The following is a 27999-nucleotide window of genomic DNA, read 5'->3' on the forward strand; positions in this document are numbered from 1 at the left end:
ATCTCTAATTACGCGGCAGGCGCGCGCTCATTAGAAAGAGAAACAATCTCAGGTGAGAACTAGAAATGACACCTAACTGCGGCAGGCCGACTATTAAATACACTTGCACGGATATAGCAGTTCGATTTAAATGTGCTTCTGCTTTATACGAAAAATCCGTTTTTAAACCATTTTTTCGATGGCAGCTTTGTGATATAGTATTCCGATGTTGACAAGATTCTTTTTCATAGGATGTAGTTAGGATGTCTTTATAAAAGTACATACACGAACTTAATTTTCGACAGATCAGCTCAACTCTACTTTTAGTATATATATACGATACTTTGCAACGATCTATCAAAATAGACTTTAAACTAAGATGATCTGATCTGAGCTGATCTGTCTAGACACAGATAGAGAAATCGACTTGACTATATCGATGCAACTTCTATTACTGAACGAGAATTTATATATATACTTTATTGCTTCGGATTTGTTCATTTTGATGGATAGCACATATCGTGACAATATTAAAATATGTATGTATATAAAGTATATATATATAAAGTATTTAAATACTCTTTTACCTCGGATGTATCCACTTTGATGTGTCTCGGATTTCGTGACGATATTAAAATACCCTTTGGCTAGGGCATAAGAAGAGCGTCAGCCGAGCGTGGCACAGGGCCCAAGTGCAACCGGTGTGTGGGCCAGTTGTTGCTTCTATTATTGTTGTAGTAGTTGTTGTTGTTGCTGAAAAACTGCCAACACCAGGCAACAACGCACACACACACACAACAAGTGACAGACGCGCCAAGAAGAGCGCGGCGCCAAATAAGAGCGGGCTTGGCTTGCCAATTACTCCGACTGCGACTCCGAAAACTTGGCCAGACCGGTTGCTGCCTAGATATTGTTGTTGTTGTTGTTGTCGGTGTTGACTGGCCGTCTTGACTTTAGAGCCAAGCGTCTGTTCAGTTCAGTCTTGGCCAGGTCGGTGTGCGAGACACATCCACAGCAAATAAGAAGCGCGGTCCGTACGTCGCGCGCGCTCTCCCGCGTTTTGCCTTTGATTCGAGTTCCGAGCCGTCGAATCGCAGATGAGAAACGAGCATGTACGTGTTTAGCAGTTAGAGTGTGAATCGCCTTAATCTTGAGGCATGAAATGGTTCTAAATTGGGCTGGCTTTTTTTTTAACTGCGAACGTGCAAACGCATTTGTGACGCTGCCAAAGTCAAAGAAAATTTTCGTTTGAATTTTTGTCGTTGTCGATTGTTGCTGCCCTTGGCGGGCGATCAACTTGTTGTTGTTGTTGTTGTTGTTGCTGTTGTTATAAGGCACAGCGGGTGGCTTAACTAACAGTTAATTCCGACTTCATCACGAAATCTTGACAACAATAACAAAAAACAAACGAAATTTGTGTAAATTGACCGCAAGTTTGTTGCCTAAGTCTTTTGTTTTTCGCTTGTTGCTAGCACTTATATACACAACTATATCTTTCGCTCTTAACCTGGGCTTTTGGCTCTTAAAGCCGCTCTTCGCTCTTGCAAGTTTTTGCAGCTTTATTTTAGCCAGTCCCCATCGTAATTGTTGTTTTATTTTCTACAGCCTGCATATGTAAATCGAGTGGAAAGAGGAAGTTAAGCAAATTGAATTAATGCAAATTTGGCCAGCCAAAGAAAACCTAACAAATTATGCGCCTGTGAAAGAAACAAATTAATGGGCACACACACAAAGCATGATAAATTGTAAAAATTGTACAAATATATTTCCACATATTTTGGCAAACAAAAAGTTGATCACAAATAAATATATACACGTGTAAAACAAAGGCCACATAACTAATTGGATTACGCAAAGCAACTAAAACGGGACGAGACCGTTGGTATAAGGTAAGTTTGGAGTTTCTTTTTGGAGTTTATTTCTTTTTTTTTGGCAAATGTGAACCGCTAGAGTTTAATTATGCACATATTGTCCAGCTCGGAGCAGATCGCGACGTATTCAATATGGCGCTGGGTGTTTTATTTTTTTCTTATATTTCTTTTTGATGTTTTGCCGTTTGCAAAATTGCAAGCTAAGCCACAAAAGATGACTTCATAAATCGCCGTCTACTGAGGCGGTCCTCATCTTTGAAACCGGTTCGGTTCGTTCGGGCTCTGACTTAAGGTTCGCTTGCGCACAAATTCGTATATGAAGAAAATGTTTCAGGCCATGCGCAAATGTTTTGTGCGCAAAATTCAATGTAATGGACGGCTTTTTTTTTGTTTTTTTTTTTTGGTCAGCCAGCTTTTAGCTGCGTTTTTCCTGTCGCAACTGTCTTCAAGTCCGTTCGATCTGTGCGCATTGAACCTGTTCCTCAAGGTTAGACCCGTCCCAAATCGGCTGACACATGCTGCTCCCAAGTTCGCTCAGCTCTTGCCGCACAGTTACATCATCGGACAAACATGGAGATGCGACAATTTTGCTGCCACTTATTAGCTTGCATGACGCGGCATGCCACAATGCGTAGCATATGCCCCTCTCCATATATTATTATGGACATTGTAATAGCCACGTCACGGACATCCGCTTTTGTTGCTTTCTGCCGCTCGGCTGCATGTCCGGCATGTTTAATTGTAATCAGCGGAAAACTGTGAAAATTCAAACCCAGCAAACGTTCTCAGCACTGAGAAATATATAAATAGCTGCACAGAACGTTTAGGTATTAAAAGAAAGAATACTTTCGGCTAGAGTGCTCGACTAAAAGATACTGTACTCCCGTCTGCAGTTCTCTTAATATTTTTGTTGTTGTTTCCCGCTTTTAATGTCGTCGACGAGTTTGACAGGCTCCGGCAAATGGACCGACACACATAATCTGCCTCTTCCAGTCGCTTGCACAACTTTATTATAGTCTTTTAATACGCTGTTGTCCAAGTTAAGTGGAGTATTAAAACTAGATTTGTTATAGCTAGAGATTTGTAGATTTTTGTCAAGCAAACGCATACATCTTAGCTTAAAAGTTAACTTTTCCCTTAAGCTCTTAAGCTTGAATCACAGACTCAATATAAACTAGTACGCATAGAAACAGACAGACGGATAGACGGCTATATTGACTCGGCTGTTGATACTGATCATGAATATATATACTTTATGGGGTCGGAGATGTCTCCTTCTATGCGTTACCCATTTCACGACACAATTATAATACCCTCTGCAAGGGTATAAAAATCAACTAAAGCTCTAGTTACCAGTACGTTTCCATTCTGAAATCTTCTCAAGTATTAACATGGCTTTTCCTCGTCTGTTTATATACCTTTTATTACACTACCAATAGAGTATCAAGCCGTCGTTTATTTCTAACTGTCAGGGTTTTAGTTTACTTTAGTTTTCTAGCAATATTTATGGGCATCGAAATGCCAGGCAATTGCTTTATGTATACATCTGCCTTTTACGTTGTAATTCCCAACTAGTTCTGATGAAAACGAAACAGCAAGTTCTTCAGCAAGCCAAGTTATTGTTGTAATACAAATGTATGCTATTTTTGATTCAATACGATAAACACTAAAAAAAAGTGCAGTTATTGCCACTCTAAGAAGTGAGGCCTTTTCCGTAAGAGAAAAGCAATTTTCAACGCATTTCCATTTACTCATAAACAGCCCACATGATTTTTAAGTACTAGAATCTATTGCTAATTGGCTGGCAAACATTTCGAAAGAAACTCTTGAATAACATTAATCATAGCCCGAGACCAGCATAGGCTGCGGCTCTTGCTAACTATTGGCTGCGAGTACACCGAGAAAAAAGCTTGTCTAAACTTTTAGCACTTCTACGGGAAGGCCTTAACCATTATTATGACTCTGCGTTTCGTTTGCTTTATTGTTATTGTTGTTGTTGTTGCTGCTGATGCTGTTGTTGTGTTGGCGTCTAAAGAAGCAATTAGAAAATTTGATTGATTGACAGCTGAGCGAAAGAGCGAGAGAGAGAGGGAGAGGACGAGAGATGAACGACTTGCATCATCAACATTGGAGAATTGAATGAAAATGTTTTTTCGGTCATTTTTCCTGAACCCTGCCAGCCGCTTGATGCATGGCCTATTAATTGGTTAATTTGTGGTTGTTAACTATCAAAATATTTTCGTATAATGTGTGTTGACTGCAACACCTTTTGTTGTGAATAATTGCGGGCAATCGTCGGCGTTGGCCTCTCAACCGAGCTAATAGAATCTCAGAATCTATAGATTCTACCAACATGTGGGCAACTGTTGGCAGACGCCAACGCACAAGTCAAAAAAATCAAATTTCAATAATTATAAAAGGCAACAAAGCAAGTAGCAAGACCAGTTTTCTTATATATATGTAGTTATATATATACACACACGTACACAATTTATGCGGCACTTCTTGTCCATAATGAACTTAACTTGTTTATATAACAAACACACCAAGCAGCTCGACTGACCTTGAGACAAACGCGCGGCCCCACAAAAATGCGTCGAAAAAATCATTTTTTGTTGTTTATTATTTCGTTGTTGTTGTGCTCTGCTTTTAATTTATAAATTTTGGTTTTTTTTTGGCATATTGCCTCATTGCAAAGCACTTGAAAAGTGAATTGCGGTTACAACATTTGCGGCAGCATCTTTGAAAACGGGCCAACTATTATTTACATATTGATTGGTGAGCTTTAAATATTTTTATGACGCACTACTCTTAGCAATAAGAAAACCCATTTGATTGCCAGTTTGTTGAGTTCACGAACTTAATAATTGATTTTTAATCGCTTTGCCATATGTTGCCAGCTTAAAAGAACACGCAAAGAAAGCTCAAAACGAAGCGAAGAAAAAAAGGTTCGTTCAACCTGCGCGAAGAACTTACAATGTTAAAATCCATTTTTGGCTTCCCTATACACGTTGTTTTTTTTGGCAACAATATTGATTTACAGTTGAGGTAACAAGCGGCTAACGGCTTTCAAAACGAAAGACTTAGGCAACAAACTTAACAGTGCTCTCTCGCTATCTGCCACGCATTACTCATAAGCATGCTGTCTCTCTCTCTCTCTATCTCTACCTCGCTTCCTCTTCTCCCTCGCTCACTCTCTAATTATGCAAATCTGTATTTCTGCAGCTTTGGGTTTTTTTTTGTTCATTTTGCTGAAAGGCGTGCCCAACAATTTGCTTTGGCGCATGTGAGTCAGCCGCCGAGCTGGATTAAACTCCAGTCGAACAATCAGTTGTTGTCTGTTTGTTTTAAATGAAAAGTAGTCTGGCTAGATTCGGTGCAGCCACGGCTACAACGTGTCCAAGTCCAAAAGCCAACTTAAATGCAGGCTTTTACCTTAAAAAAAAATCAAAATAATACAAACAACCGCTGCGTGGGTTAGTCTGGGTCTGGGCAATGTTGCTCGCAATTGTACAATCGTTCACAGAAACACTTTCAAATACAAACCAAGTGGGGCGTAGGTGTGTCCAACTGGCTGACAAAAAAAAAAAACAAAAAAACTGGTGCATGTACTCATGACTTTTGAACCAGGTCGCTTGAATTTGCACAAATTTTTCGTGTTCTTTTTATATACCCTATAATAAATGGGCTCAATAGCTAGGTAGGCAACAGCTTGTATTACTTAAGCTATAATTCCAGCTCTAGTTCCTCATCAAACCGTTGAAAAACTTTATCTATTATTTGCAGAATGATATAGATATATAGATATATTATACGCTAATCAAGCTTACTCTACAATTCGGGCTTATTTCTAATATCGATAAATATCGATTGTTAAACATTATAAATAGTAAAATCGAACTTAAGCCATAGAACATTTGCTACCTGTTATTGAAATTAATAAACTATCTATTCCATAATGTAGAAAACTTTTCAACATGACTGTATATATAAAGATTTATATGATAGATACGATGTGTATGTATATTAAAATCAAGTAAAATATATTTCCTCTGAACAGAATTTTCTCTAAATATCTTTTTTCTTCATTTGAAGCACGCTGAAAAGTTTGTTGATACTTATAAAGTATGGGCTGCAAGTTACTTTATTTCTTTAAGATTTCGTTCTTTATATTTTTAGTTTAACAATCTTCATTGAGTTCTACAAGCAAATATATTTTTAGTTACTGCCGCCCATAAAAGGCTGTCTCTACTAGTTATTAATGCTACAAAGAACGCATTAATGATGTTTCATAAATTACTTTCGCGACGTAAACGTGTTTCATAATTTCAGTTTAATGACTTCTCTTTGAGTTTCAAATTCCCAATTAACAATAAAAATAGATCCGCGGTAGCCAATGCCGCTGGAGGTCTCCACTTAAAGTACTTCTAGGCACAGGCCAGTTGCTAAAATGAAAAAAAAACTGAAACGGAACTGTTGAGCGTTTGGCAAAACTTGTTTTGCGCCGGCCCCAGGTAGGCAGCACACAGACAATGGGCGCCAGGGCAAAGCTAAAAACAGAAGAAAAAAAAACAAAAAATTGGCAACGGCCAGCGCAAAGTAAATGTCTGGCAGCTGAAAATGCTGTAGTTGTTGTCTGATAAAAATCGAAACATATTCAAGTCCTACGGCTATTCAAGCTGAGCTCAAGTCACGTTCATTGCGAATTTCAGCTGCGTGTTTTTTTTTTTTTTTTGGCTAACATAAAGCTGGAAAAGAAAATATAAATTAGGCGTCAAAAATAGCTGTGCGAAAGAAAAAAAACTGCCTCTGGGTGCGTCTTGTGGGTGCTCAAAAAAAACATTGGAATATATTTTGAGCATTTGGCGGAGCTGCTGTCACAGCTTAATTGGAGATCTTGACAAATCAACAGCGAAAACAATTTGTACAAATTTTACGTAACTGCGTGGCGAGCAATAAAAACAAAAGAAGAAAATTGAAAAATAAAAGACGCTGCGCATTTGGCTTATGTATTTTTGTTTGTTTTGTTTTGGACTTTGTTGCTTCTCAAGTTGGTCGCACAGCCGCAGCCACAGCCACAGCCCCAAAGATGTGGCAACTTGTGAACGCTCCAATTTAACGCACTAAGCCAAATGCGGGCGGACTTTTGCAACTGCGGCTGACGGACCCGGCTGACGACAGAGCTGACAGCACGCAAACCAAGTCCAAATATTGACGCACATTTGCTGTGGGCTAAGCGCTAAGTGCAAGCAGCCAGAATGCGGCCCGGGTATACGACTAGCAAATGCCCTGCAATGCTAGCTTATTGTTTATTCGGAGAAATAGTGTTAAAATTATAGAAGAGGCTAGAAATTACAATAAAATTGCTAATATCAGCATCTAAAGCCAGATCTGCGCCCAACTGATAAATCTATAAAGAGGTTATGTTTTTTACCAAATGCAACAGATAGAGGAAGGTTGTCCCGACCCCATATAGTATATATATATTCGTGAGCGTCATCAACAGGCCGAGTCCATTGGATTTATCCATGTCTGTCAGTAAGTACGCGTCGATCTCTGAGACCATAAGAGCTATAGACTTGAAATTTAAAACATAGATCCTCTTAATACACGAAAGGATCGATTATATTACGATACATTGATTACTCAACCCATTTCCACGAAATTGATAAAAATCGTTATCAACTTCCTCTTGCTTTTGAAAATATCTCAGAGGGGAGTGAAAGTTATTTATTATTAAAAAAAGTATATGCGCATATAATAAAATAGTTCATTTAGTGTTTAAAAAACTGTGCCGCATCTTAGTTCGTACCCTCGTCAATAACATTCGTTCAGTTAGTAAAATGTATATCACATCTTTTGCAACCCCGTCTCAATATACCCTTTCTTGCCTAAATGTAAAGGCATTGCACAAGGACAACTTTAAGAGCAGCGCCTTTCCATTTGTGTAGCTCTGCTCTGCTGCCAAAATATGGCTAAACTAGCTCTGGCCAAAATCGAACACACATAACTTTTTGGCCATGTTGCAATTGGACAAAAGCGCAACAGAAGTTTGTGGCCTAAGTCATTCGATTTAAGCTGAAACATTAACTGTGCACTTTGTCTTAATTGTTAATTGTAAATTGCGGGCACATAATAAAAGTTAATGCAGCTGGGAAAATGGCCAAAGTACATTTAAACAATGGAAATTGATGGCCAACTGTTGTCGCCCCGCCAATAGCAATTTGGAGGCATTGTTGGCGCATTTGCGACGACGCTGGGCAATTGCAATGACCTTGACGCAATCGTCAAGCCATAAAAAAAGAAAAACAACAACGTTCGTTCCGTTTCGTTGACTGCGCTTACTTTGATCTGGCCAAGCCCCAGCACATCCCCATCTCAAAGCTTGTTAACTTAAGCTGGCAGCCAAATGACACTTAATAGCCCACTCAACGTTACTTTGGCAGCTACCTGGCATTCGAAACTGCAGCTATTAGATATATGCATGTATATTCTACTCAGATTTAAAATTCTAATTTTGATGGCCAGCCCCAAATGAATGTACTTATTTGCATAGCCAAGCAGGTGAAAGTCAATTCAATTGAGTTTTTGATCATGTCTTTAGCGCTTTTGATTAGCACTCGGGCGAGTTCTCGGCAAAGTAAAAGTAAAAGCTAAGACAAAGTCGAAGTCGAAGTCGAAGTCGAGGCAAATTAAAGCCGTGCCTGACCCCAAAAAGAAAATACGAAGAAACAAACACATTGTGAAGCTACAAAAACTAGATATAAAGAAATATATTATGCGCTTTCCAGTGGCTCGTATTGACCCTCTGCCTCGTTAATTACCATAATTAAGAACACAATGCGGGCCAAAACGCAGCAGCAGTCACAAAATGCAGCTACGATGCCAGCTGGTGGCTTATCGAGATGGAAACCCTATAAAGCCAACTTTACTTTCTATCGAAATTGCAGCGAAATTAGCTATACGCAGCGCTATGCGTTAGATTGATCGCAACCCGAGAGAGAGAGAGAGAGAGAGAGAGGGAGGGGGAGAGAAAGGGGAAGATTTCTCAGTTTTTATGGCACTTGGCCTAACCACAACCGAAAGTTGTTAGCTGTTAGAATCTTGGTCTTGCCTGTGTTCGTTTTATTTTTTATTTATTTATTTTTTTTCACTGTCTGTTGCCCATTTCAAATAGGTCAAACTGGCGCGCATTGTGGTTAGGTGTGTGCGTGCGAGTGTGTGTGTGTGTGTGTGCTTAACACACTTTTTGTATTGCCTTTGGCAATTTGCATGGCCGTGTTTTCTGATTTTAAGCGTGTGATATTCTAATTGTAAGCGACGCTCGTTCTAATCAAGTCGGCGCCCCGCTTCGCCCCCGATTTAATCGCGAGCGCACCCAGGTTTGTGTCTTCAGTCATTTGCGGTGCGCAAGTTTGCGTCTTAAGTCTTTCGTCTTTGATTGATGTGCTTCTTTTTATGTGGAACAGCATAATTTGCCCAATGAAGTGGTGCAGATGCCGCAAACTAGATTACACTTTGATTACCATTCGCTGTGTGGAACAATCTTCCAGCATCATCTAGCATTCCTGCTTGACCCAAAAAAAAAAAACTATGCCCATTTGCTGCTCAATTAGCACATGAAATTTTTTTTTGTAAATTAAACGCATTTTACGCACAGTTACGCGCTTTGCCAACACATTTTACAGCTTGTTTCCTTTCAATATCGCTCGAGCAGAAAGCTGTTAACATTATACATGCTTGAAAAAAACTAAAAAACAACAATTGAATAAAGTAAAATATGTTAAATTATAAGCTAGGGTGCTTTACAGGGAAGTACACGACTTGGTGATGCCCTGCCCTTGCCAGCATTCGAGCTTCTCCTTCTTTAGATGTATATACAAGCACTTAATATGGACACTATGGCGAAGAAATTCTTGAATAACTTTGATGTTAACTATCTATTCTTTGGAACTTTTAAGAGGCATCAATTTGACGTCCGAATGAGTGCAAATCCCTTCGCACAAGGCTTTAGCTGCAAATCACAGTTATATTAGATCCATTTTCGTGGGAACCGGGGAGTTATCCCAAATATGAAATCTTCTTAACGCGTATACAATACGAAAACTTAAATATATTTAGTAAATCCAAGAGATCGAATGCGATCTCCGCCAAACACAGGTCGGAGATCAGTGCAACTTCTTCCTGCTGAAGTTGTCGACAAGCTGCTCTCTGATCCGAGCGCGGTTGCCAGGGTACAGGCAACCCCTATCACAGAGAGGCGCCTCCAAAAGGCTACACCCCTGCGACCTACCCACGAGGGGAATCTTAATGAAAGATATATTTAAATATTTTCAGCTCTTACCATGTCTCTAGATCGATATTGACCAATATAATGCGAATGGGAGGACATATCGAAAAATAATTATAATACCGTTCTGTGTTTGACAGAAGAGAATTGTAATTATAGAACTATAATCCCATTATGTGTATGATATAAGAGAATATATACATATATTTAAAATTTTAATTTGCTAGATTTTGCAGGATTCTCGTCCTGCGCGAGAATTTATGTACTCGAAAATACTTCCTGCCTATTACATAAATTTGCACAATATCATTAAACCTTTTCAAAACAATTTTAACGGATTCAGGGTATAAAAAAAAGGCATTTTGCATATGTTTATGCGGCGCGGCTTTTCGAAATAAATGATGTGTGCTTTGGTAATGGCAACACGCGAGGTCATTTAGTCGCCACATTACGTTCAGTTGGCTACGCACTCGTAAATGAAAATGCAATTGTTTAAACAAATATGTTTGTTTTTCGTTTTTGTTTTGTTTTTTTTTTTAGAGTTTGTTTTTCTTCTTCTTATTTTCGCTGTGCTGCCTCGTGCACGCGCAACTCGCTTAATTTATTCAGTTGCACGGCCCATTTGTCGGCTTTTTTTCTCTATTTTTCGTATTTGTTTGGCTTAAAGGTTTTGTTGTTGTTGTTGTCGTTGCTGTTACGGAATGTGTGTCAAACGAATTCGACACTTGGCAGCCACATAAAAATATCCGTTACAGCTGAACGCACGCTGCCGATGATGACGCTGATGATGATCAATTGAATGACTTCATGATGAATACTCAATGCTAAAACAAGACACATGCATAAATTTAACCATATATGTACTTGGGCATATAATCATAACATTATATAGCTTCATTGATTCACAATGTTTATGGAGAGTATTTATTAAACGCAAAATTTGTTAACTGGTGACTTTTCTGTAAATATCACACACAAGAGACTTATAAAATGAATTTCGATGTTCAAGTCTATTAGTTCTAATTCTCAAAAGGTTTAAGCACAGACGGCTAGACTTTAAAGTATTTCACACACAACAATATAAGCATATTAAAAGTTTATTTATTATAACAACAAACTGTTTTGTTAGAATTTCAATGCTCAAATCTTTTGGTTCTAATTCTCAAAAGGTTTAAGCATAGACTTTACGGCCGGACTTAAACGCATTTCATATAACACATAACAAGCCGCATAAATATTATGCAAATCTATTAACTAATGACCAATTAACTAGCAACTCTTCTTATAACTAATTTCCAGTTGATAAGGCCACGATTTACCTTGTTTCTGTGTCGTTTCCTGCTTTTCGGCGAGCTGATCACAGTTTGAAGGTCACTGGCTCCCATTTCATTGGGTTTTTGCAAAGGTTTTTTGTTTTTTTTTCTTTTTTGCAAGCTCTCCAAACTGGGTAACGAGAGCAGATGCCAATCAGAGTTCATTATTCATAATTTCCGTTGAGCGCAATGCGCAACAATTTTTATTCAAAGTTTTATTGTTAGCTCTATACGCTCGCAGAGGGTATTACAATTGTGTCAGGCTACGTAAAATGTAGGGACACATTTTTTCGAAAATTATATATGTGAAGAGACTTGAAATGAAACTCGAATATGAACTAAACGTTATCCGGATAAATTGCTTAACTAAAACAGATGAACAGAAAAAAGCATCTGCGTCATGTTTTTTCGACATCTTCTCTCATTTGCATAATATCATTAAATGTCGATTTGAGACAAGGCTTTTAAATCATAGCTCGAAGATTATAAGAGCAAGACACTTAAATATGTATATGCTTTATAGGTTCTAGTATAGAATACATGTATAAGAAATAATAAAAAGAGATTAACTAAGAGAGATAATTAAAAAAAATTTAATTTTGTAATGTAAATATTCGCACTTTGGCTTATGCACACTTTTGTATGCCATATTTAAGCCCTAAAAGTTTCAGAACGATTGGCCTATAAACAACGAAGTTAAATGAGACTGTTCTTCGCAAGCATGGGGAGGATGGAAGGAAAGAGAGGCACAGCTGCAGCGCTTTTTTTTTGGGATTAAAATTCTTTTAATTACAGCTGACATGCTCTCACTGCAGCTTAGCAACTTTTATCAGCGTGAGGATCGGGAAGCTTTGTTTTTAGCTTAAATATTTACACTGTGTAGCAGGTTTATGTACATGTTTATTTTGCTTCACTTAAGGCATCGTTTGGCCACGTCTATATAGGATAGGTCTTTTTAAGCCTCCTTCTTCTTTGCCTCCTTAGCAGGTTCCTTGCCAGGACGTAAGGCTGTCATGCATGTGTTCGTTTGTATTAGTGTGTTTTTGTTCAGAAGGAAGCTAAAATATTTCTAAAGGCAACTTGTGATTGGCACAAGGGTATCTCCTAGTCGGATACTGCTGATTAGACTGCGCCTACTTTCATTTTCTCACTCTTTAGTTTAGTTAGTTCGTCTGTTAGGGTATTCGATATTTGTCATGAATATATTTTATTATTATTCGAATGGTGTTTTACGTGCATGAGCTGCGCTTTCAGCTTTGAGCAGCTGTATTTTTTTTTTTTTTATTAGAGCCGAGTTAGTGACATTTTTGCGCTATGCCGCTAAACGGGCTTACGTCATGCGTCTAATTTTAGCTAATTTATTGCATTGTCTGTTTGCTGCTTTCATTGTAGTTGTTGTTGCTATTGTTGTTGGTGTTAGCTGGCAATTTGCATTGGGCGGCTGTCAGTTGCGAGCTGCGACTGAAGCCACGCGGTTGGAGCTGCGATCTGAATCTCTCTCTCTCTCCTGCTCGATAGACTGTGTGGGCCTGGCATTGACAAATATTTGATTGGAATTATTGACGCCACATGATGTTGGCCATTTGTCAAGACATGACCCAATTGCCTGGCAAACAAACAGTTTAATAATAACCAAAATCCCATAGAGATTATAGCACTTGGATAATAGGCAGCTGCAACAACTGCTGCAACTGGCAATCAATAGGTGAGTGTGCGTCCCCCGTCCCTCTGTCCGTCCCTCCGCCCGTCCGTCCGTCTTGTGACATCATCGGTGAGAGAGTAAACAACAAGCAGAAATCATTGGCGTCTTTTATCATGCGCCCGGCCATCTATGTAAGCCGCGGCAAGTTGTTTTTGGTATTAGGTCGCAACGGGCCAAGCGCGATAATGATCGGGCCGGATTGCTGTACCAACAACTCGGAGGCTGGGGCCTCTTCCTGGCCATGACTTGGCCAACAACAATGTTCTCACACAGCACACAGCGTATTATGCAGGAAGCTGGTAACTGGAGAAAAAAGTGCTTATCATGTGCTCCATTTGGTTATTGATATCTGTTTAATGCCCGCTTTGGTGTTGTTTTCATTGTCATTGTTGTTGTTGTTGTCATGTGTTGCATGCGACGAGTGGCAGCTGTTGACGGAAGCTCTTTGGCTTGTATTCGAGGATTTTTGCCAGTTTAGGCCCTGCCTTTACCGTTATGTCTTGGATGTTTCGGGCTTATATGCTGATTTTAACCCATTTTCGGGTGGCACGCAACACGAGGCAGCCGCCAGTCAGGTTCGCTTGGCTGACCCAATTGCCAGGGCTGTGCCGGCTTGAAAGTTTCGCCTCGGGCGCAGCTTGGCTTTCAGCTTGGGCGAAAACAAACACACACACGCACACACACATACACGTACAGCTAATCAAAAATTCATTAATTTTATTTTGGCTCATATGATTTTTAGCATAATATAATCCGATTTCTATAGCTATCGCAATCTGACAACCGGTTTGTTGCCATGTTGCTTGTTTCTCTAATTAATCCCAAAACTTTGCTCAGTTTTTTTTATCATTTCTCTAATCATCTCTTTCTCTCTTTGTATTGTCTCTTTGCAGCTGCCACAATGAAGTCAAGCACTCGAATTCTGTGCACCGCGCTGCACTTAATCGTAAGTATTATAGAAAATATGATATTTTTTTAGCTTGGCCTCATTGCGAGGCGCTGTGAAATGAAAAATTGGCTAAGCACACATCAATCAGTGGCCACAGCTCCAGCTCCAGCTCCAGCTCCAGCTCGAGCCTGGGCTGTGAATGACAATTGCATGGCCTGGCGATTAACCTGAATTTCTCCGTGCTCCTGCTGCCGGCCCGTATGCTAAAATCGATGCCGTGTTGTGCCAAGTTGCCAAAAGTAGCACAGCTCCAGCTGCCAGCTCTATGCCTAGATTCTAAGCCTCCGTCTCGCGACGGGTCCCAGCTTGAGTTTCAACTCTAACCTGGCGCGAGCTGCTGCTGGCGAAAGTTTTTTTTTTTTTTTTTTTGTATTTTTCGGCTGCCTTTAGAATCGTGAGAATGTTGCCCATATAAACATGTCTCTCTCCCTCTAACCCAGCACGAACTGCAACGAAAATCTTGGCGCATTTCTTAGCATTTCCATTTTAATTAAAGGAGCTTAGCTCGCCTGCAGACTTGCTGAGATAAGTCTGGCATTAATGTCGGCTCGATCGTGATTTATGTCAACAGCTTTATGGAAACTGGCCACTGTTATGGCCATGGCCCTCTCCCAGCCAGTTGCTAATGATCATTTTCCCATCCACTTTCTTTGCAGACAATCGCAGCTCTAACGACACACGGCGCACAGATACCAACGCCAGAGAGTAAGTACATTTATCATTTATATTATTATTAGGCCAATTCCCATTCCAATTTAACATACCATTCAAATTGCTAATTTAAAGAATAATGCGTTAAAAGCTAGAAACCAACAAATGAGCTGCTCAATTGACCCACTCACTCGACCAGAATCCGGGCTCGCATCCCAAGCTAGTTTATCTTAGCTGATAGTTTAGTTGGGCTTTAAGTTACTTGGTAAATGCCTACAAGATATCACGACTGCAACTGGGAAATAATAAATAGTCGTCGAAGACAATTTATAACAACATAAGTTTGTTTTGGGGAACGCTTTCCACATTGTTAGCCGAGGACTTATTCACTTTAGCTTGGCTTAAAAAATAAATCAATCCCATATAATTATTATTGTAATATCATAAGATTTTATGATTATAGCTAAGAATTTTTGAATCAATATTTTTGAAATATTTTAAATAAATGTTTCTATCAACTTGAAAAGAACAAAAAAGTTTATTAAAGAGTCGTCTTCAAAAATGTAGCTGAGAGAGTTACAAAGCGATTTTCAGGTTTTCAGCCTAGTCTGAAAGACAGGCCTTATTTTTATTATTAACAAATGATTTTTGACTAATAGTCTGTCTTTATGAATACAATACCGAATACCAAAGCCTGGTGGGCGTGACCAAAAATTGTATATGATGTCATGAGTATGCATACTCATAACATATGTAAAGCTTGAAATCTATAGTCGGAGTATAATTATGTTCCCAAACATTAGCTCACGCTGAACAAATTTGGTACACGTAAATACTATCTACTTTTTTGAGGCTCAAATTTCCTTTAATTGACTTACGAATTGGTAGTAGAAGATTACTGAAAAGTGACGCGAGTAAAGATCATTGCAGAGGAAGCTTAAACAAGCTTATTGCCAATTAATTTAGTTATCCAAAAATACGCTAATACGCTTAAGTGTAGGCCGAGAGACTACCCGCCCCATTAGAAACTCTTAGACAGAAATATAAATCCAGCTAGAATTGAGATATGTTCAGTTTTACTTGCTAAAGTTGTCGTTGGCCTATTGCCATTTGGAAGCCAGTGCCAATCCTCAAGAGGGAACTTGGCTGGCTCCTTGTCCTGCTGATAAATCTCGTAACTGCAGCTGAAGCTAAAGAAAAAGTGAAGGTATCTCTGGCTCTGACGGCAACAAAAACAACTGAAATCAAACAAAGACCTGGGCGCGTAATATGTTGTGCCTCAGCCAAAAAAAAAAAAAGACAGACATGGCAAACAAAAGTCAATTCATGTCGCATTTAGCTGTCTTATTAAAAAGCGATGACTCCCAACTTGAAAGACTTGGCTATTGCGGCACACTTCCTTGTCTGGCTGTCTAGTCGGGCAAGGAGCGTGCACAGCAGTTTACCGGCTCGAGTATATAGATTAAATTGCGCCAATATTCGGGCCCGGTTTCGTGCAGCGCCTGCAAATAGGCCAGGAACTGTTCGTAGGTAAAGAACTGACGCTGGCTGCACTTGAGATCATGATGGTAGGGACACTTATCGTCGTAGAGCCAGCGACGTTGCTCCGGCACCTCGTACTCGGGCAGTTGGAAGGGCAAAGTCTGTTGCGGATCCTTGCAGTAGAGCTCCGCTGAGGCAAAGCTAAAAGTTGGAATACCTAAAAATAATAGAAACCTGGGGCTATGGCAACAGTTGGAGCTTACACGAAGGCCTTGTTGATCAGCTCCTGGACCTGCGGACACTTTGTGATGTAGTCCATGACACGTGTGCCATGCTCGTTCTGCAGAAAGCGCAAAAACACGGGCGAGAGCAAGCCAAAGCGAACGCAGCCCATCAGCTGGGGAACATACGAGCGGCGTTTGGGCCATTTGTAGGTGAGCCAGCGCAATGCCGTATAGAAGATCTGCAGTAGAAGCAGAATCAGCTGCCATTGAGTAGCCGGATCAACAATATCTCGAACTCACCTCAATCTCGCTGTTGACGCCGACGCTGTGGCTGCCGAGCAGCCGGCAGACGTAGCTGGCATCCATTTCGGAGAACTCGAGCGAGGCGACGAGCGTCAGAAAGAAGCGACTGATGCGGGAGAAGCACAGGAAATCAAAGGTGGCCATGTCCACATAGTTCATGTCCGGCAACAGTGTAAATGCCTCGTTCTCGTTCTTAATTATGTCCAGCGTATTCCACACGGCATCGATTAGCTCGGTGATGTCCAAAAATTTGGCCGAGCTATAGATCTCCAGCAGGCAGCGATTGCTGAAGCGCTTCCGCTGCGGCGGCTCATCGTACAGCATCCAATTGTAGATGATGTGAAATGCCTGCGCCGTAACCTTAAGCGTTGGCAGACGAATCACATAGGTCTCCTCCATTTTGCAGCGCTGGAAGTACGGCGAGTACACCTGCAGCACGCACAGATGGCAGTAGAACTTGCAATCCCCGACATATACCTTGACGTCCCATTTGCTGCCGTCCTGCAAGAACTGCAGCAGCCTTTCGCCAATATGTGGTCTGCCCGGCTGCTGATCCTTGCCATTGTTCATTTCCGCTTTGAGGTCAATCTTGTCCATCAGGCTGTACGTTTCGTCGAGCGGCACTATGAGCAGCTGCTCCTCAGATTGGGTCAAGGGTCTACTACTTAGGTTTAAAAAGATAAGTTGCATATATATACAAATATGCACATATCTTGCCTTTCCATCTGGGATCTATAGCTCTTGACTGAGGAGCATTCCTTGCTGTCCTCATTGAGCTCCAGCTGCAGGAAAGTTAAATGGGCTTTACTTTCGACTTATAAAATTAAACACATGCCTTACCTTTTCATACCATGCAAGAGGCAAAACTAGCTGAGGATTGAGAAGGGAGAAGAATAAGTATTAAGAAGAAGATTAAATACCCAAAGCATATAAAAGATGAGCATAACAGATATATAATACAACTACATTTTTCTGATTATTTTTATGGTAGCTTTATCATGTGATAAATAATTCCGTGTCGGATAAATCTTAGAGGGCATAAAGTATTTTTTAATGCAAAAATTCTGTTATCGCCCGATCGTGCATATGGCAGCTATATGATATAGTATCTCTGTATATCTGATATGGACAGCTTCTACATAAACGTAAATATGCTAAGTCAAGACAGATAAACCGATATGGCTATATCGCCTGATCTCTTTATATTGATCAAGCTCATATATGCATTATAAGCTCGAAGATGTCTACTTCCATATCGTAAACATTCAGATACATAAATGATAATCTCATTTAAACAATCTACAACTCCCAGCATAAGCTTTCCGCTTTAACCATTTGCGAATTACAAACGCAATCAATTATGATTTGATTATTTCCTTATAAGGCCTACCTTCTCATCTAAATCCGATGAAGCACTCGGTTCTTTATCACCAAAAGTCGGTGCTGATGTCGGATTGGAATTTATTTGACTAACAGTCTCATCCCCCACCTCCGTCTTTGTATCTGTGTAAGTTCTAGTGCTATCGGAAGTTTTTTCTTCAAGTTGTGCGCCCGACTTCAGCCTGTGCGAATTATCCAACGCTTGCTTCTGCTGTTCAGCAGCAGACAGATCGCTTTGTCCATCCCATAAGATATCCAGCCTTGGTGTTGCAGAGGTCTCTGTCGTACAGGTCTTCTCTGGATTCGATGCGGAGCATAGGAGCGTATCGTCCGAGGGTTCTGTATCGCTAACATCTTCGATAAGGTCTTTAATTATGAACGAATCTTCCATTTTAAAACTTGCAATTTTTTAGTAAAAAAAAACATAAAAATCAAATGTGTAGAAAAATGTACTGTTGTTAATTTTCAAAAAGCTTCCTATATATTTAAGGCAGATTTTACGATTGAAGTTGAACCCGAACCTGGCTGGAAGGATTCGAACTTTTAAGCGAACCATCTCTAGATTAGATTTAGCGCTGAGAGCTGCTCTATTTGATGATGCAGTTGTGCATTTTACAAAATTATACATAATAGAAAGCCATTAAACATTTTATGTGCCAGCCCAGGCAACGACGGCGACAGCGACAACAACTTGGCTCTGAGTTTGAGCTTTGGGGCAAGAAAACCGGCTCCGAGTTGCATGCAATTACTTTGCCCAGCAGCAGCAGCACATGCTGTAGAATAGGAATAGAAGCAAAGTAACTGATGCGAATTGCTTGAAGGTTCGTTGAACTAAACCGAAGCAACACGCCATCTGAAGAGCCCACTCCATTTAAGCCCAGGCCGAGTCCACAATGTGGACGTGCGAGACGAGCACACGCCGTGTCTGGGCCACAAAAGAAGTGCAAAAAAAATGTATAAGAATCTGCCAAAGAGCGGGCAATCGCACGCGAGGTGTTATACATATACATATGGTATATATATGTATATATATACATATATAACCCTGCAACTTGTGGCTCACTTGGATTCTGGGCACTGCAATTACTTTGCGATGCCAAACCACAAGCTGTGGCTGCGACTGCAACTGCGGCTGAGACTGTGGCTCCAGCTTAGGGTTCCGACTGTTCTGACTGTGGCGCAAGTTCAAGGAACTGGCATCTCTCTAATGCCAGCTGCTGCGCGCTTTCAATGGCTTTTCAATGTCATTAACTTGGCCAGGTTTTCATGTTTGTCGCAGCATTTGCTTCCGCAGTTGCCAGCTGCCGTCGCAGTTGATTCAGCTTCAGCTTCAGATACAGCTTCAGCTGCTGCTCCCAGGGGCGTCTTTTTTTTTGCCATTGTCTTGGCCGCCATCGCAAGCTGTCTTTTTTATACCTATTGATAATTGCTTAGAAAGGGTATATTGGTTGTGTGTGGGTAAGATCCTATTATGATCCGATCAGAAGATATATTTTCTCGCATGTCAGCCGCAAAAAGAGTTTTTCCATTTCGACAGGTCGACTAATATCGTTAATATCGATCAAAATCGACCTTACCTAATTTCTAAAAGTATCGATTTTAATAATATTGATTTTATTTAAATCGATGCATATCGCTTTTTGAACAAAGTTCTTTCAATGAAAAAAGAGTTGTTTTCCTTTTCAATAGATAGTTAAATATCGTTATTATAGATAAAAATCGATCTTACCTAATATCGAAAAGTATCGATTTTATATAATATCGATAAATATTAATTTGATTTAAAATCGATGCATATCGGTTTTTAAACATGATTCGTTCAATGTTTGAAATAAGATTCTTTACCCATTTCTTCGAATTATATGAGCTAGAGACAGCAATATTTGATTGATTGATTTTCATGTAGCGTAGATAAAGATTTGGATACCTTAGCCCGTTCAACCCAATATTGTGAAAAAGTCATGTATATAAAAGCTAGACTGAATGCTTCCTTTGCCTGCCCGGCGCAGGTTACAGAGCATCTCATAGTCGAACACTCGCGTCCAGAGCACTTTTATTTATTTTTGCAGATTCGTGTATCGCAGATGATTTATGCCAATGACTTGGGCTCAACTGCATCCTCGACTTGCGTTTGAGCCTTGGCTTTTTGTATTGTTATTGTCTAACTGTAGTTTTAACTGTACGTTCACAAATATTTTATAATCGAACGTCGAACCCGCCCCGTCGCTCCCTTCTTTTGTAGCAGAGGATGCGCCTGGCACGCTAAACGCTGCCATTGCAGCAGCCGAGGCGGAAGCAGCCGCGCAGGATGCCACGCCCTCAAGCAAACAGGCCACAATAGAGCCGAGCGTGCGGGTTAAATGCCTGTCCGGCTCCATGCTGATCATGATCAAAGATGCGCCACCCAATCACGAGACGGGCCTGTTCAGTGGCATGATCTATCCGAAAGGCCTCTCCAAGAACTCCACATGCCTCAGCGAGTACAGGTGAGTGCGCAATGCGGCATACCATTTAGATATCTTTCAAATCTAATCTGTTGAATTTCTTGCAGGGATCACAATGGACCGCTGCGCTACAAATTGCCGCTGCGCAGCTGCAACACGATGCCCAAGGAAACGGTAAGTCCAGATGAGCTAAGATCGGGCTGGTCGGACTAGAATCGACTCAAGCACCCACACAACAAAAGATTTACTCAATGCTTTATGATATGTTATGTGACTGACGGCAAGTGGTTCTGCCTTTTTCGCCATGCTAATTGAGTTTTAGCTTTGCGAAAACCATTAACCACTTATAAGGCGTCCAGCTGGCGAGATTGGTTACAAGGTAACCAATCCATATGCCAAGATGATTAGCGAACTTCGCTTGTATTGACAGCAAACGCACATGAAATAACCCGAACGCGGTTGACGTGACTCTTTGGCATTCAATTAATGTCTCGGCTTATTAAGGTGCATCATTAACTAGCTGACGGAGTGGCGCGGGGCAAGGAGATATGACACTCAACTGAGCTAACTGGGCTGTGTCTTACTTAACGAGTTAGCTAACTGAAAGAGTTAACAAGAATTCACATATTTCTCTCTCTCTCTCTAAGAGACTTGTGACGTTTAGGAATATCCAAGACAAGCAACAAATGATTAGTCTCTCTTTCTCTCTTGTGATTAACGTAATAACTTTTGCAAAATCTTGACGCAAATGGAATTTAAAATAAACCTGATAATTTTCTTAGCTTAATGTTTTGTATACTTAACGAGTTAGATAATTGAAAGAGTTAGCATGAATTCAAATATTTCTCTCTCTCTTTCTCACACTTGCTCTCTCTCTAAGAGAATTGTGACGTTTAGGAATATCAAGGACAAGCAACATATGACTAGTCTCTCTTCCTCCCTCTGTCTCTCTCTCTATCTCTCTCTCTCTCTCTCTCTCTCTCTCCCTTGTGATTAACGTAACAACTTTTGCAAAATATTGACGCAAATGGAATTTTAAATAAACCTGATAATTTTCTGAGCTTTATGTTTTGTTTTATGATAACCTTGTTAGTATGAGGATCACCAAGTTAATAACAGACTGCAAATATTTAAATTAAATTTATTAGCAATTGACATTCAAAACTAATTATTAGAGTATTCCGCGTCACCGAGCCCAACAATCCGTGCTCAAATGACCTGAATCGGAATCCAAACCTGACTAATAAATTATCATAAATAAATTTGAGTTTGGAGTTTATCTTGCACATGGCACAGTTACGATAGATAGATAGATGGATAGATGTTGGCTTATATGGCGTGTCTTATTTATTGGCTCATAGCATCGATTTACGAGCGTTTACAGCCACATCGAGCTCATATAGATATATTTTGAAATCTCAATTAGCACCCAGCCAGCTAAACGGCGACTCCAACTCACGCATCGACACACTTATGGCAGAGACACACACACACACACACACACAGACAGCATTTGCTGTCGTCATTGTGATACATTTCTTGTATTTAATGTAATTCCCAGCGTTTATTGGGGCAAACAGTTTTGTAATCTGTTGCTTTTTCCTTTCGCTCGATTAGCCTGACACAAATGTTTGTAAAAATTGCAAATTTTAATTGCTGTTATGTGTTGCCTGTGCTATGTGGCAATATATATATGTATGTGTGTGCGAATACTTTTTATACGCACTGTTAACTGCATGCCAGAACCCAGGCAAGTTTGTTGCCTGAGTCTTTTGTTTTCTCCCTGTCGCCTGCCGCCTGCTGCTGTTGACCCAAGCACTTGACGCGTTGAATAAACGGCTCTGAAAATTAAACAAAGATTAAAACTGACAGCTAAAAACAATAATGAAAAATCAATAAGCGAAGTTACGCTCGAAGGCTATTATTTGATGCTGTTGCCTGCAGCTGCAGTTGATGTCATCTACGTGGCCTCGGACAGGGCAGGATGCTGGGCTTACGTCAGCCAAAGCAAAGATGAGCTCAGCGCATGCACATTTGCATACAATTAAAAATCATTCGCATATATACAGCATGTATGTGTGTGTGTGTGTAATTACCTATGCGCATTTATGGCAGCAAACTTTTATGTAAAAAGTCGCGTGTCAACTGCCGCAAAAAGTTGCCACGCCATTGACTCCAAACTAAGGCTCCACAACGACCCTGTTGTAATTACTGTTGCAGTAGTTTTTGTTGTTACTGCTGCTGCTGCTCTTGTTGTTGTTGTTGCTGTTGTTGTTGTGCATGCCAAACGCAATTAAATGAACTATGAATAGTTTATTTTTATACTCATCCATTATCATCAAGCATTAGTACTTACGAGGCACATTTTATAAATACATAAATATTAAAACATATAGAAATAATTGACTGCGATGTAAGTCTCTTTCTATTTTTATATTCTCTATGTATATAGGGGGTTTTTTTTTGTATTTGAAGTGCATGTGGTATTAGCGTGGCCTATTTAAGAGCAAAGATTTTATGTATATTTATATATGACAAGATTTCTTCTGTTCTAGCTCATCCTCTTGGCTAAAGATCCCAAATTTCAATTTCTTATGCTTATAGGGTATCTGTAAGTCGGCCATCCAAGCTTACGCCACTCCCAGTTATTGTTTTATTTCTGTTTTTTTAGTATTACGTACAGGGTCAGTAACAGCGACACAAAACATTAACGCAGTCGCAAGTTGGCCGCCTGAAGGGCGCAAAGTGTTTTAATTAAATTTTAATTGCGGCGCAACAAACGAAAAACAATATTCAGAACTGACAGTGGGCAAGAATTAATAAACATTGTTTTCCAATTAAATGGGAATCCGAAATGCTCAAACAGTGTGAACAGCAGCAGTAAGTTTGTTGCCTGAGTCTTTCGTTTTGCTGAGCATTTCGAATCACTGGGAATTATTGAATCTGTCTGTTCGGTCATCAGCTCGAAATCGATTTGTTCTGTAAAGTCTGAGCGCATCTTTAAACTTCAAATTCGAGGCGTCGCTACGTTGGCGGCCATTCGATTGCGTTCATTGGCCGACGGCGACGCTAAAGCCGACGCCGACGCTGACCGTGAAAATGCCAAAATGTGAACACATGTAAACGTGTTTTTTTCTGACTTATTGTTATTGATATTTTTAAAAGGCTTTGGCTGCCGTTGGCTTGGAGTGAAGGTCAGTGCTGGACGTCGCCCACGCAGCCACACGTAACCTCTCGTTGGCGTTGACGTTTCTGAGCATCTCTCAGCTCGCAAGAGATGCCGACTAAATTTAAAAAGTCTCTACAAAGAGCAGCAGCTGTTTCTTCCCGATTTGAGAACTCCGAGACTGCTTCCAAATGTCGCACAGAAGTGTCATAATGACATAATAGCTGTCTGCTTCTACCGTTATGTGCTTGAAATCTTTAATGTCACTTTATTACGGCCTTTTATTAGCCCATTGTCTCATTTGCTGATGCTGCAGCTAGCTGGGAAATCTGTTTATATAGCTGCTACACACACAAAACATAACTGTCAGCGCTGCACGTTGACACACAACAAAGGGAGACCAAGTTCTTGGCCCCTGCAGCTCAATGTCCACAGACGGAAACAGCTCCGAGCTTAACGCGTTTTATTTGGGGGAAGCATTGAGCATGCCCCTTGGGTGACGACGCTGCCACTTAAATAAAGCATTTCCGTGCCCAAATCAGTGTACACAGTCCCAATTACCAAAACTTCCGAACGCGTCGCGTATGCGTCTTTGCCTCAACACAATTGCCATCCACCACGCAAGCAATTGACCGCTGGCGTGCTCGATATACGTGCTAGAGTTGAGCGCGTGTCGTGACACGAACCGAAAGCAACACGACACGCCATGTTTGAAGTTAAAAATATATTAAAACAACTTAACGTTAATAAATCTAATAAATAATATGGGAAATATAGAAATATAAATTTTAATAAATTAAACTAGATTCGTTCTGTGTAAAAAAAGCTTTAGAACAGGTCAAATAGAGTTGGAGATTTGCTTGGCTTATCTTTAAAGAATGTCAACAGCAGTTACATTAGAACTACGCTCTTTGCTTAATCTGTATATATTCTAAGTTTTATTTAGTCAGTTTTAAAAAAAATATGATGACAGACCTCCAAGTGAACGTTTAACAAATATAATATTCTCTTTTCTGCTGTGTGAATAGAGTATAATAGAAATTTATAAATTTTTATATTTATATTAATATGTTGATTACAAGACATTGACATTATTGTACAATCCCTTGCCAAATTGTATTTCAAGCTCTTGTCATGTTGGACAGCTGCAACACGCACTCATCTCTAATAAGAATGTGCGTATGGGACACGTATTGTTGTTGTTCTTCTTCTTCTTAGTTACTGCAAAATTAGCACAAGCACAAGCACCGTTATGTGCTGGAAGAGAATGTGAAAAAAAGCACCAAGTAAATACTTAGCTGTGGGTCACATTGAATGGTCTAGGGGCGACGGATAGCCGAACACTTTGAGGCAGCTACAGATCCAAGATGAAGGCGAGATGACGCAATCAGCGGATGTGCACACTGAGCGTCGTCTTGCAACATTCGATTTCGGTTTCTGTTTTCTGAGAACATCAGCTGAACTGAAATTAAAATTCATTACGCAAACATTGCTAATTTCTGCGGATATGTAGATAACAGAGGGCTTCACACTTGGCTGCGCGGCTTTAGCACCATTCTATAAAGCACAAAGACAAAAGAAAAACATATAAAAACTATGAGGAAGTGCTCGTGATCTAAAGACGAACCCAATGCCGAGTTTAAGACACATCAAATTTCTGGCTGGCAATTTCCAGCGCCAGCCAAGCGTAAATGTGTATGCATAATGAGACACTGGCAAAGGCCCATTGTACTATGTACGGTGGGCACACATCTAGTTATCTGTCTGCATTCCGGTTGGACTCGCTAATATGGCTTCTTGGGCAGCTGCCAGCCTTTGATTTGTTTTTAGGCTATGGCAAGTTTGTTGCTCAAGTCTTTTGTTTATGCTCAGCAATTGCCAAGTGCTAGAACTGTTTAACGAACTTTTGGTCATATATGGTTATAGATGGAACTCAAAATCAATATGGTATTCTACATCCATTAACACAACTAAAATATTTTGATTTTAACAACAGTTGCTTTATTTGCGAAATTTCAAATAAGTGTAACCAAACTTATCAAAGACAAAAAAAACTTAAAATGTTGCAATTTCTGTGTTGCCAGATCGCCAGAAAACTAATATATTTTGCATTGCAATTGCAGGACGATGGCGGCATTGAGTTCTTCAATACGATTGTGCTGCAGCCGCATCTGAAACTGATTACGGATCTGGGACGCGGCTATCATGTGCGCTGTGCCTACAAGAGCCGCGATGCGGCCGTCAAGCCGAAGAAATATCTGCGTAAGCATGCACAGAAGCCGCAGGCATTCCGCAGCGATGAGCACGACCGGCGTGACTATGGACGTTCGCTGGACAAACAGCGTTTGAATGATGACGACCTGGACGAGGAGGACGTCTACGATGTGGATGTGCAAGATGACAACGATGTGACCAACAACGAACTGCCCATGCCCGGCTGCCATATGAAGATCTACAACGAGGAGCACAAGATAGCCGACGATGTGAAAATTGGCGATCCGCTGACCATTGTCATCAGCATAGATGAGCAGAAGCTCTACGGCCTGCACGTGACGGACTGCATTGTGCGCGACGGTCTGGGCTGGGGCGAGCAGCGGCTAGTGGGCGAAGATGGGTAAGTGGATCGGTTTCAGTCAGTTTGGATTTCGATTAATCTTGTGCGCATTTTGGCAGCTGTCCAATGGACAACGAGATCATGGGTCAATTCAACTACACAGAGGATCGCCTGGCGGCCAATGTGACCTTCCCGGCGCACAAGTTCCCCTACACCACCTCCGTGTATTATCAGTGCAATGTGCGCCTGTGCGCGCTGGAGGATCCCAGCTGCCAGGAAGCGCCTGTCTGCACCGGCAAGCGACCCAAGCGTCAGGCCAGCGAGGGCAAAGATGATGAAGCCTTACCGGCCACCATTGAGGTCTTCTCCGGCCTCTATGTCAACGAGAACGAGAATGCCAACGACAGCGAGGAGGATGCGGTGTACAAGGAGAAGGTATGTTGAGTATTAATGGATTGCTGGATTACCAATCCTTGGCAATCCGCAATTAACTGTATGCATTTATGTACTTTAATAATTGATCCTAATTACAGACTCTGGAGGATGCTCTGTGCGTATCGCAGCGCACGTTTGCCATTGCCATCGCCATTGCGGGTCTCATTCTCATGCTGGCCGTGGTGGCCGCTGTCCTGTGCATTATGGCGCGCCGTAGCACCAAGACGGTATCCAATTCCGGCAGCTCCATATACAGCGGTCCCTACACAAACACCGCCTTCTCGCACAGCAGTTAAGCCGCAGCAGCAGCAAAATGTGACAGCTTCAATTAAAAATTTCGCAAATTTTTCCAAAACAAAACAATGGAACACTCAAAGTGTTTAAAAAAATATTAAAGAAAAACAAATCGGTTTTAAGGCCAGGATAAACAAGAGATGAAGAGATGAACACGCAGCCGCCTGCGGTAGTCAATTGTCAAATGTCTCGTGACAAGTTGGGTAGCAGTTTTTAGTCTATAAGGTCACAACTTTTTAAGCTAATCAAATTATTATTTAAGTTTTGCAAAAAGAAAATCCCTGTGCAGAGATTACCGGGCAATTTCCCATTATTGTTAATTGCCCGCTAATGTCGCAGAGTTGTGCAGTGCTGCCATCTGCAGTATGAACATAAGCATTGGCAGCACTGCATTCGAAACTCTGTTAGGCACCTTCGTGTCGGTGGTGGTTGGATTCCCTCCTCCAAGATTCTTATCAGAAAACCCCACACCCCCTCTCGCCTTATGTAGTGCAGTCATTAAACTTTATATATATTTACATATATAAATATTGTATTTATCTTACTATTTAAACTGTTTAATTTTAAACACTCGAACTAACAACGAATGCAGCAGCCGACGCTCAGGTGATATTTGTATTTGTACTTTAAATATTTAAAAATAACTAAGTTCCAAAAAAAAAAACCTGCGACACTTTGTTCTTAGTTAAATGTTCTGTACAATTTTTTTCTTGTCATTGTTTAAACTATTTGCACTACAATATTTAAATACTACTATTTACTGTAAGCACGCAACCGCTTCGCAAAAAGAAACATAACTATTAATAATATATAAATTGTATTAATGCATAAAGTATTTAACCTAAACCTTTGCACAGCTTCATTTGAGCATTGGACTTATTTTTTAAGAATGCTCGCCTGGAGCCGTGCAATGCGAATTTCAAATAAATACACAATCATCATACAGTGAAAGCTCCTCTAAA

General features: G+C 40.5%; 2 protein-coding genes across 5 annotated transcripts; one reads left to right on the forward strand and one right to left on the reverse strand.

The window, feature by feature from the left end:
- The first annotated feature begins 33 nt into the window (after nt 1–33).
- On the forward strand, nt 34–27999 carry pio (piopio). Of its 3 annotated transcripts, XM_064686555.1 has the most exons (9): nt 955–1091; nt 1585–1868; nt 14049–14101; nt 14761–14809; nt 20390–20630; nt 20696–20762; nt 25878–26368; nt 26428–26743; nt 26842–27999. In XM_064686555.1, the coding sequence occupies exons 3-9, from the start codon at nt 14057–14059 to the stop codon at nt 27037–27039; spliced, it is 1407 nt and encodes a 468-aa protein (XP_064542625.1). In that variant the 5' UTR covers nt 955–1091; nt 1585–1868; nt 14049–14056; the 3' UTR covers nt 27040–27999. The 3 variants fall into 3 exon arrangements, with proteins under 3 accessions (XP_064542626.1, XP_064542625.1, XP_064542624.1); XM_064686556.1 differs by lacking the exons at nt 955–1091; nt 1585–1868 and adding an exon at nt 34–52; XM_064686554.1 differs by lacking the exons at nt 955–1091; nt 1585–1868 and adding an exon at nt 12900–13158.
- On the reverse strand, nt 16079–18598 carry LOC135432097 (uncharacterized). 2 transcript variants are annotated; one of them, XM_064687570.1, is made up of 6 exons: nt 18155–18598; nt 17605–17634; nt 17482–17546; nt 16762–17422; nt 16501–16700; nt 16079–16438 (listed from the first exon to the last, which is right to left on the reverse strand). In XM_064687570.1, exons 1-6 carry the CDS (start codon nt 18533–18535, stop codon nt 16168–16170), a joined length of 1608 nt encoding a protein of 535 aa, XP_064543640.1. In that variant the 5' UTR covers nt 18536–18598; the 3' UTR covers nt 16079–16167. The 2 variants fall into 2 exon arrangements, with proteins under 2 accessions (XP_064543640.1, XP_064543639.1); XM_064687569.1 differs by having other exon boundaries at nt 16762–17425.

This window comes from Drosophila montana, unplaced genomic scaffold (genome assembly GCF_035044405.1).
Source record: "Drosophila montana isolate Dmon_TW-CO22-7 unplaced genomic scaffold, ASM3504440v1 contig_3200_1, whole genome shotgun sequence".
Taxonomy (NCBI): Eukaryota; Metazoa; Arthropoda; class Insecta; order Diptera; family Drosophilidae; genus Drosophila; species Drosophila montana.